General features: G+C 50.9%; 1 protein-coding gene across 2 annotated transcripts; it reads left to right on the forward strand.

The window, feature by feature from the left end:
• The first annotated feature begins 5,222 nt into the window (after positions 1-5,222).
• On the forward strand, positions 5,223-9,952 carry LOC136404376 (G-protein coupled receptor 183-like). Of its 2 annotated transcripts, none has more exons than XM_066383693.1 (2): positions 5,223-5,349; positions 8,811-9,952. In XM_066383693.1, the coding sequence occupies exons 1-2, from the start codon at positions 5,338-5,340 to the stop codon at positions 9,885-9,887; spliced, it is 1,089 nt and encodes a 362-aa protein (XP_066239790.1). In that variant the 5' UTR covers positions 5,223-5,337; the 3' UTR covers positions 9,888-9,952. The 2 variants fall into 2 exon arrangements, with proteins under 2 accessions (XP_066239790.1, XP_066239791.1); XM_066383694.1 differs by lacking the exon at positions 5,223-5,349 and adding an exon at positions 6,479-6,548.
• Positions 9,953-10,422: the final 470 nt, after the last annotated feature.

Raw genomic sequence — 10,422 nt, forward strand, 5'->3', positions numbered from 1 at the left:
CCACCCACCCCAGGAAAAGCAGTACCAAATCATTGGGTCTTTCACATCTGGGAGATACTAATCTTTGTCTACCTGCCTCCCTCCGGTCCCCACGGCAACATCCTGTAATTGAACCCATCAGAGGAACCTGGATCTTTGATGCAATTGGCTATGTGGCCTTGGAAAAAAATCACGTGACTTTTCTGAACCTTATTTTTTTTCATTTATAAAATGGGAATAATAATACCTCTTTGCGAATGAAATGCGGTATAAATAAATAAAGCTAAGAGTGTCTAACGCAGAGGAGATTCTCAGACTAGGTGTCATTATTGTGGTTGTTGGTCTCCTGGGCCTGAGTGAGCAGAGAAGCCACTGTGCTCTGTTCAGGGAGGACCAGGTGGAAGGTGACAAATAGATTAAGAGGGAGGAGGCTTGTCAAGCCACTTTGAGAAGGAATCGGGATAGTTAATGGGTCAGGGAGTCACACATTAGGTCCAAATCCCAGCCTTTGGAAAACGGTATTTGTTGAGTCATTATGTGTCTGGTGCTGAGAGGAAGTGGAGAGTAGGGATTTAAAGGTGCTGCATCAGGAGGGGAGACCCGAAAAAGAAACAGCAGCCGAGGGCTCTAGTCCCGTTAACAGATAAGCCAGGAGGCTGTGGGAAAATAATGGGCCTTGGTTTTCCTAGTTGGAAGACAAAAATGTTAGGCTAGATCAAGGATTATCCATCATTCCTTGTGCCTGAGATGAAGTCTAAGTTATTTGCCAGAGTTATAGTTTTAAACATAGAAAGTAAAATACACAATATTATAAAAACTCTCACTTATTAAAATACAGTTATCAGATGTTAAAAAACAGATTTTAAATATCACGTTGCAGCCCTGGCCGGTTGGCTCAGCGGTAGAGCGGCGGCCTAGCGTGCGGAGGACCCGGGTTCGATTCCCGGCCAGGGCACATAGGAGAAGCGCCCATTTGCTTCTCCACCCCTCCGCCGCGCTTTCCTCTCTGTCTCTCTCTTCCCCTCCCGCAGCCAAGGCTCCATTGGAGTAAAGATGGCCCGGGCGCTGGGCATGGCTCTGTGGCCTCTGCCTCAGGCGCTAGAGTGGCTCTGGTCGCAATATGGCGACGCCCAGGATGGGCAGAGCATCGCCCCCTGGGGGGCAGAGCACCGCCCCTGGTGGGCGTGCCGGGTGGATCCCGGTCGGGCGCATGCGGGAGTCTGTCTGACTGTCTCTCCCTGTTTCCAGCTTCAGAAAAATGAAAAATAAATAAATAAATAAATAAATAAATAAATAAATAAATAAATATCACGTTGCATATCATTCTTTATTAACTAATAACTGCATTTTATTTCAAGGTACCTGAGTCACCTATAATGGGCTATAAAAAGATCCTTGATTTCTATCAGTGACAAAGTCACAGTTACACTTCACACCATTGTGGCTAGCTGCCCATGCCCATAACCAAAATGTCACACTTCAGTTAGAGCTTAGTGAAAATAAAGACATAATTGTTTTCTCATCCAGACTCACAGACCTCCTAAATTCTGGCTTCCTCTGGACTAGATGAGTCTCCCATACGTGCCATTCTGGCAGCCGAGTTAGATGAAAGAGTCTGCTGCAGTTTCTACCCCTAGGGCAGTGGTCCCGAACCTTTTTTTGGGCCACGGACCGGTTTAATGTCAGAAAATATTTTCACGGACCGGCCTTTAGGGTGGGATGGATAAATGTATCATGTGACCGAGACAAGCATCAAGAGTGAGTCTTGGATGTAACAGAGGGAATCTGGTCATTTTAAAAAAATAAAACATCGTTCAGACTTAAATATAAATAAAACGGAAATAATGTAAGTTATTTATTCTTTCTCTGCCGACCGTTACCAAATGGTACCAAATGGCCCATGGACTGGTACCGGTCTGCGGCCCGGGGGTTGGGGACCACTGCCCTAGGGAACTCATCAGCTGGTTGAAATGAAACATCCCTGCCCAATAAACAATTGGAGAACATCAGCCCAAGACAATGTGAAATACAAAGCATTGCATAGGCAATTAACCCGGGGGGGGGGGGGGGCGGAAAGGAGTGGCCTATGGGCTGCTGCTTACACTCAGATAAGGTTATAAATGTGCAGTGAGATGATAACTTGGCAAAGTGTGAGCCGGATTCCAGGCTAAGCGCCTGTGAAGGGATTCTCCCATGTGTTTGTATGAATCCAATGAGTGCCCCCAGGCACTTTCCAATCACATGTACACATGAGGGGGACCAGAATATGCCACCTAGACATGCACTTTGACCTAAAGATTATTTTGAGCTGAAGGCAATTAAGAAGTCATGCAAATGGAAGAAAAAAGTTCTCTACAAGCAGGAAATCAATTTTCATTTGTGAAAGTGTTTCACTCTCTATACCAAGAAGAGAATAGCTCTCAGTCACCTGAGAGGACTCTTGACAAATGTCCCAGAGCGTACAAACAGGAATTGCATAACAAACTTTACCAAACAGCCCTTATCGTCCACTAGTGTCCCCAGGTGTTTCTTTGTCTTGTCAGTCTCCACAATTTATTGCTCTTTGTTAAAATGCTATATGAACTCGGAGGTCTGAACCACTTCTTCGGACCCATTTCTTTTCTGTGAAGGCTCCTGTGCCGCATAAAACTATTAACATCAATGTGGATGGCTTTTCTTTGGTTGATCTGTCTTCTGTCAGTTTAGTTGGTGGGGCCCCAGACACTAGGCTCAGGAGGGTGGAGGAGAGTGCTACCTCCCTGCACACACATATACCCATAGTGCTGTTCCTGGATGGGAAGTTGGCCCTTAGCATACAGGTACTGAATGCATCATGAATAAACACAATGTATGGAGTATTGTATAATGTATTGTCCTTCTTGGGCCTCCTAGGTCTCACCTTTTGATAGGAGAATCCTAAATGTCTTGAGGACATGAAGGAATGTGAAGTATATAAGTCAGTGTAAAGCCAGGAGCCACGGCTACCATCACAGCAGCCTGGCCCATGCAGGTTCGCATTGGATTCGGACAGTCAGTAAAGAAACAACGGAGCCAAAAACTGGTGGGCCATCATCTTTAATCCTAGCTTGCACCCGGCGGGCAAGTAAAAACACACACTGGGCTCCAAAACCCACTCATTCAGTGCTCACAAAGCTACTGACTTATCCGAGTTTCCTAGAATCAAAGGTTTCTAGCTCACCAAACTTATTCACCTCTGTTCCCCATCTCCTTCCTTCTCCCTGCACAAACTCTGCACAAACTGGCTTCTCACTCAGCACTCCACCATCTTGGCTGTTTCTCCTGGCCTCCTCCACGTGGCCTTTCTCTGCTCTCTGCTCTCTAATGCTAATCTCAGGAACCAAGAGCGCAAGCTCCCGTTCTGCCCCCATTTTTTAGTTTAGAAATCAAAACCTTTAATCCAATATACAAAATAAGGAAGTCGCTGATACAAAGTCACTTATCTGAGGCATAATTGGATTGTACCACCCCACGTCAAAAAGGGTGGGAAAGACTTAGTCCTAAAACCAAGCCCCAGGCTACAAGGATCCTGCCTGCCCACAGCCCACCCCCAACACACATTAATATCACCTGGGCGACGGGCTTCCATGTGGGCAGCGCCATCTTTAACAAAGTGAGCACAATATATATATTTTATCTGCCCAACAGTCAGGCACCTCTGGAAGCTGTGTTAGCTCTTCCTTCTGGGGGGTGCTGGGAGGGAAGTTAATGTAAGTTTCTGGTAAGATAGGGCTTCTTTACAAAAACTTCTTTACAACAGATCAGGACATCTTTTAGGGCCCAAATTATACCTGGGGAGAATTGAGTCTTGTGGCTTTTGTCAGTGGGAGGCTGTTGGGCAAACAGATGTGAAACAAACGTGTTTAGGTTGGCTCGCTTGTATTTTGCATTGGTGTGGGGCAGTGCCACGGGTGTATAGCCTGTGGAAGGCTGTGGGTGCTTGCCCTCGGGGCGGCAGACTGTAAATTATGGACTGCCTGCCTCCGTGGGGAGGGGCCATTGTTTGCTATTGTTTGCAGGTGAAGGGGGAGTTTTCAGCCCGACCTGTTTGGCTGCGGAGTGCTGAGGCTGGTGGGGGACTGTGAGTCCGGTGAGCCCGGGAATGAGTCCTGTGAATCCGGAGTGCTGAGGGGCTTGGGAGCCCTGAGAGAGAGGGAAGCGGTCTTCCCTGCCTGCTTACTCGTCCGCAGTTAGGGGACTTTAATAAACGGGGAATGGCCCACCATTTTCTGGCTCCACAGTTCCTTTTACCGTCTGCTCGAATCCAGTGAGAACCTGCATGGCCACAGAAGCAGCCACTGGCCTTACAGAGGCCAAGTAGGGGAGACTGGGGAAACTGAGGCACACGGGATGCCACGCTGGAACACAGGGGCCTGGGAGTGAGTGTTTCAGGCTGAGCGGGAGAACTGGCTTCCGACTGAAGTGGGCTTCGCGAGGTGTTCAGAGGAAGCTCAGAAAGAACACAGACACTGATGTTCTAATGACGACCATGAGGAGTGAGGCACAGTCCTAATCAAAGGGTGGGTTTGATGCCTCACTGATTAGCGGCTGGGTGGTAAGGAACACCACGCTCTGAGAAACGAGAGGAAGAAAAGCACAGTGCTGAGGGGTGGTCTCAGCCCCTGCTTTGCCCTGTTGAAGAACATCCCGGCTGAGTTGTGCTCCAGGCTGCCCAGGCCCTGTAAGTGCAGCTCTTGGGACTGCTGTCCATCAGGAGTACAAGTGTGGCTTTCAGGCTCCATTACGGCACAAAGTCCAGGAAATCCCAGGCCAGGCTGGGTCTCCCTGCGCTTTCCTACAAGGAAGCTGAGCTGTCAGGGTCCCCAGATGGCGCCTCTTGCTTACCTAGCTCATCAGTCTCAGTCACCAGGGTGGGGGGTGCGGCTAGGTGGGTGGGATGGGGAGTTAAGAGGGGAGAATGGTGGCTGCTTTTAAATGACCTGACTCTGGTGTCTTGATAGTCATAGCTACATTTTAAGTCCCAGCCTGCCTGCGGGGGCACAGAAACGGAACAGAAAGGAAAGTGGTTTCCTGGAGCAACTTCCCTCCCTCCCTCCTTCTTGGAGCGTGGGGGACAAGCCCCACTGGGAGGTCTTGTGGCTGAGTATGCACGTCCTGTGGCAGGAAGATTATCACAACTGATACCCTGGTGTCTTCTCTCTCTCTTTTTATTTCCAGCAGGGGTGGGTAAAGGGAGGGAGAGTGTAGAGTTTAGTGTGGTGAATTAATTCAATTCCTGCGGAGGGGAGAGGGCGCAGGGCACCTTGGATTCTCTGGGGCCGCCTAGGGAGGCGCTGGCACTGGACACGGCTCTCTGGGCTCGCTCCCTGTGCATTGCCCATGGTGAGCAAGGTAAGTGGACCACAGGTGAGCTCCGTCAGAGCGTGAGGCAGGTGCTGGGCGCTGAGAGGAGGGCTGAGATTGGGGCTGCTCTGCACGTGCCTCTCTTTCTGCTTCTGCTGTCAGTGCTAGAACACCTCTACCTGATCCCAGCTCACCAGCCAGGGACCCCTGCCAGTGTCAGGGGTCAAAGGCCAGCGTCAGCCTCAAATCACTGAAGAAAACCTGCTAACAGGCCTGAGCTGGCTTCGCTGAGTTGGCATCTAGAGGTGACCTTTAGAACTTTCTGGAAGCAGTGCAGAGGAGAGGTGTCAGGGTCTGAGAACGTGCCCCTCTTTCTTGGACTCCTCATTTGGGTCTGATCTGCCTAGACTGACTCCGTTGTCTGGATGGTCATCCATAGTCCAAATCACAGCCTGTGAGGGGCACAGAGATAGAACAGAAAGGAAACTGTGACAACTAGACTCACAGTTGTGACAGCACCTGCTCACCCCTCCTTTGGGTGTGGATGTGACTTTTCTGTGGGTGTCTCTGGGAAGGGAGACACCTAGGGTCCAGAGCACTTGTTTTGTGCCAAAGACCAAAAACTAAAAAAAAAAATTTTTTTTTTAAAAGGAGGCCTGGGCCAGGCCCCAGCGTCCAGGGACTTTAGCTGCAGAGGTTCATGGAGGAGCCTGTCACTGCGAGACGCAAACCTGAGAGTTGCCATCAAGTGCTACCCAAGCACAAGGGGTGAGCGGGCTCGTGAGTTTTTCAGAAGTTTCAGAGAGGAAGTGGCACCTAGCAGGGGTGAGGGGCTCTGTGTGGTGCCAGGCACTGGGGGGGGCACAGGCCCTGGGGGGGCACAGGCACTGGGGAGGGCACAGGCACTGGGGGGGCACAGGCCCTGGGGGGGTCACAGGCCCTGGGGGGCACAGGCACTGGGGGGGGCACAGGCCCTGGGGAGGGCACAGGCCCTGGGGGGGGCACAGGCACCCCAGCTGAGGAAGGGAGCAGGCTGCGGGTGAGCCCAGGGCCCGAGCTCCCGAGGGCCTGGCAGAGTGGGCTGCTGTGTCCAGGAAAGAGGCTGGACTGTCAGGAAGCGAGGACGATGGTCAAGGCGCCCATCCATCCCTGTGCCCCGGGAGTCCTGTACAAACAGGGAAAGGGCCCACAGCTTTCAGGCAGGGGCCAGATAACCTTTCTGTGATGGGAAAAACTGATTTTAGAAGGTGAGTTCACTGTGTCTGTAATCCTTCTGAGCTAAACTTGCCCATTAAGATGGGGCAAGGACCCCAGTAGGGTCAGGTCCATCACAGACATGTAGGCCTCAGTTGTATTTTAGCTTCAGGCCTTGAAAAGCAGCAAAACCAGACAAACGATGACATGGCTGACATCAGCACCAGCTGCATTGCTTAGTAACCCCTGGCACTGACCAATCAGTAGAGACCATGCCCTGACAGGACACACCTGAAAGCTGATGAATATTCTATCGGGATCCTCTGCTGAGACCTCCAGATAAATACCTTCAAGAGGAGAGCCAAGCCTGCTCTTTCTGCGGCCCACGCCTGCCCGCCTGTGCCTGTTCTCTGACTCCTGCAGAATTCGCCTCCCCACAACCCCCACCTCACCTGGGGCCATTGAAGCTCAGTGGGGCCTGAGGACCAAATTGTTCAGGGAGGAAGGGACGAGGAAGCAGACAGAACCTGCCCTCCTGAGTGGAGCTTCCAGGACTCCTGGAGTGCCCTGGAAGAGCTTGCGCCACCCGGCAGCAGTTTTAATGGGGGGTTCGGTTCCCCAGGGCCTCGGCACCAGTCTGCCCAGTTCTGGGGTGCCAGGTCACCCTTCCATGGCAGGGAAAGTGTGGGAGAGCATGTGAGAGTGTGAGCACATGTGTGCGAGTTTGTGAGAGGGAGAGAGAGACAGCTGTGGGGCGGCTGGGAGGAGCCCCTTTTTGCTGCCGGGAGGAGCCCCTTTCTGCTGCGGGGAGGAACAGACCCCGGGCGGTCAGGCAGGAAGGCTGCGCCTCCAGAGTCTCTGAGCAGATTTCACTCTCTGGGCTGGGAGAACGAAAGTCGAGGGCTTTGTGAAGGACTGCGGTCAGAGTCTTAAGTTGTGATTTTAGAAGTTAAAAAGAGTGGTTACCCGTGAGTGGAGGTAGAGGGTGGGGGTGGAGGGTGAAGGGAAGCTTCGGGGAAGCTGATAGGCAAGTTTCCTAATCTGGGTGCTAATCACACGGTTGTGTTCACCTTGTGAAAATCATCAAGCTTTGTTTTTATGATCTGCACACATTTTTGCGTGTATGAGCTATGATTTAAAAATGGCTGCAAATTCTTTAACTTTTCTTTGACCTACTGGGAGGTGGGGGCTATGCCCCCTTCTTTTGATTCTGGGTGGGGTTATGACTTTCTTGTAATCAACAGAGGGTGGTAGTAGTTATGATGCAGCACTTCTGAGGATGGGTTAGAAAAGGTGATGCAGTGTATTAACGGAAAATTTGAGGTTCAGTAGGGCCAACAGATCAGGAAACAATTGCCGTTGAAAAAAATGGTTTGTAACACAGATCCCAAGAAGAAGGGGCACGCCACATCACAGGGGGCCACACCGGAAGCACTGGGTCAGTCAGGAGACAGCGAGAGGAGGGCAGAACTGAGGGCAAGAGCCTTTATTGTGGTTTCTGTGGACAGGAGCAGGCAAGGCAGGGTAAGCAGGTGTCGGATTGGCTAGTTTGAATAATTTCAGCAGGATATGGAACATAGAGGCTGGCCCTGGTGTCAGGTACCCTGGTCCTGGGGTAAATAGGGCAGAAAAGAGGTGGTTGGGTATGGCTCTGGATTGGTTTGTTTGCATTTGAAAAGCACACTCAAGGAATTGGCTAACCCAAGGCAGGGCAGCCCCTTCAAGGTCAGTCAAAGGCCCCAAGATGTCAATGCATCAGAACACTGAAAATACAAGACATGGTTAACACATGGAGCCATCCTCAGTTACTGGGACACTGTCTTTTGGAGCCTCAAACTGCAGGCTGCTATGCTGTGAAGAAGGCCCGTCTCATGATGAGCCATGTACAGGTGCTTTAGTTGACAGCCCCAGCTGAGCCTCCAGCCAAAAGCCAGAATGAACTGCCACACATTTGAGTGAAGTCCCCTCCAGATGGCCGCAGCCTCTGCCTTGAGTCACCCTCCCAGCTGTTGACTCTTCCCAGCTGAGGCTCCCAATATTGACGAGCAGAGGATAGCCAGTCTCACAGTGTCCAGCTGACAGTGAGCACAAGAAGGTGTTTTAAGCTGCTAAATTGTGTGTGTAGGGGGGTAATTTGTTACACAGCAATAGTAACTGGAACAGTATGTTGTTACATTTCAACAAAAAGTTTACTTAAAAAGAGATATTTTTTTATGTGCATGTTGCCTTGGCAAATAATTCATTATTACTATATAGAGGTATAGCTCCACAGTTTTAGTACTACGTTTTATTTATTTACTTTTTGTCTCCTCAAGGACCTCTATGACATGGCTTTCAGCCCAACTGACCCAAGTAACGTCTCCCAGAATGACAGCTCTTGTCATCTTCACCACTTACCCCGGGCAGCCAGCACGATGCTCTGTCTGTTCTACACAGTCCTCTTGGTCTTCAGTGCCCTGGGCAATATCCTTGCCCTTTACCTTGCCTGTCAAAAGGGCAACAAGATCAACTCAACAGGTGTCTACTTGGTCCACCTGGCAGTGTCCGACCTCCTGTTCACACTGGCCCTGCCTGGGAAGATCACCTATTACGCTCTGGACTTCAGCTGGCCTTTCGGTGAAGGGCTCTGCAGGCTGACGGCGTTTATATTCTACGTGAACACCTACGTGGGGGTCTACCTCATGACGTGTGTGAGTGTGGACCGCTACCTGGCTGTGGTCCGCACCCACCAGTGCCCCCAGCTCCGCAGTGCCAGCCGAGCAAAGCTCATCTGTGTGGCCGTCTGGGCCCTCGTGGTTCTGCAGATGGTGCCCTTGCTCTTGGTAACCATGGCCACGCCTGTGGCAGGCAGGATCACCTGCATGGAGTATGCCAGCGTTGAGAAGGTCTCCCGACTGTCCCTCATTGTCCTACTGGCCTGCCTCATCAGCTTCTGTGGGCCAGTGGGGATCATGTTCTTTTGCTACGTGAAGATCACAGTGAAGTTGTGCAGGACAGCCAGAGACAACCCTCTGACAAGCAAGAACGGGCACCACCGGAGGGCCTGCCTGCTTACTCTGGTGGTGCTGCTCGCTGTGGTCGTGTGCTTCAGCCCCTACCATCTCAACATCATCCAGTTCATGGTGAGACTGATGCTCTCCGGGCCCTCCTGCCTTGAGCAGAGGGCTTTCAAAGTGTCCCTTCAGCTCACCGTGTCCCTCATGAACATGAACTGTTGCATCGACCCCATCATTTACTTCTTTGCATCTACACATTACAGGGAATGGCTCCTCGGCATTTTAAAACTCAGAGCGCCAGCATCTTCCTCTTCCTCTGTGGGGAGAGTTTCCTCAGAAACACCAAGTACCAACCAGATTGGAGGCTCTGTGCCCATAGAGGAGAATCAAGTCTAATGTGCCATTGGCTTTAAAACTGCATCCAGGAAGGGGTTCAGAGCTGGAGGTCTGAAACTTATACAAACTGGGGGTGGGAGAAAGTTCTTTAAGAAAAATAAAAAATTCAGAACTAGATACAGAGTCTTGGGTGGTGAGTGAAGAGCTCTATAGCTTGAACTTCATTAGCTTCATGATGAGTCTGCCTCCAATGCACCGTAATAAAGAACAGTGCAGCTCCCCGGCCTCTGGAGGGGTACATGTGCTGTTTTTTCTGGGAAAGGAGTATTTTCTCAGTAAATATAGACACCACCAAGAGAATCGTTGGATAAGTACTAGATCGATTATTTAGACAATGTTTCAAATTTGGGGAAGCAAAATGTAAAGAGCGAAAATATTCTCGCCCGACCAGGCAGTGGCACAGTGGACAGAGCATCGGACTGGGATGTGGAGGACCCAGGTTCGAAGCCCTGAAGTCGCCCGCTTGAGCCCGGGGTCACTGGCCTGAGCATGGAATCATACACATGACTCCATGGTCACTGGCTTGAGCCCAAGG

The sequence above is a fragment of the Saccopteryx leptura genome, chromosome 4 (genome assembly GCF_036850995.1).
Source record: "Saccopteryx leptura isolate mSacLep1 chromosome 4, mSacLep1_pri_phased_curated, whole genome shotgun sequence".
Taxonomy (NCBI): Eukaryota; Metazoa; Chordata; class Mammalia; order Chiroptera; family Emballonuridae; genus Saccopteryx; species Saccopteryx leptura.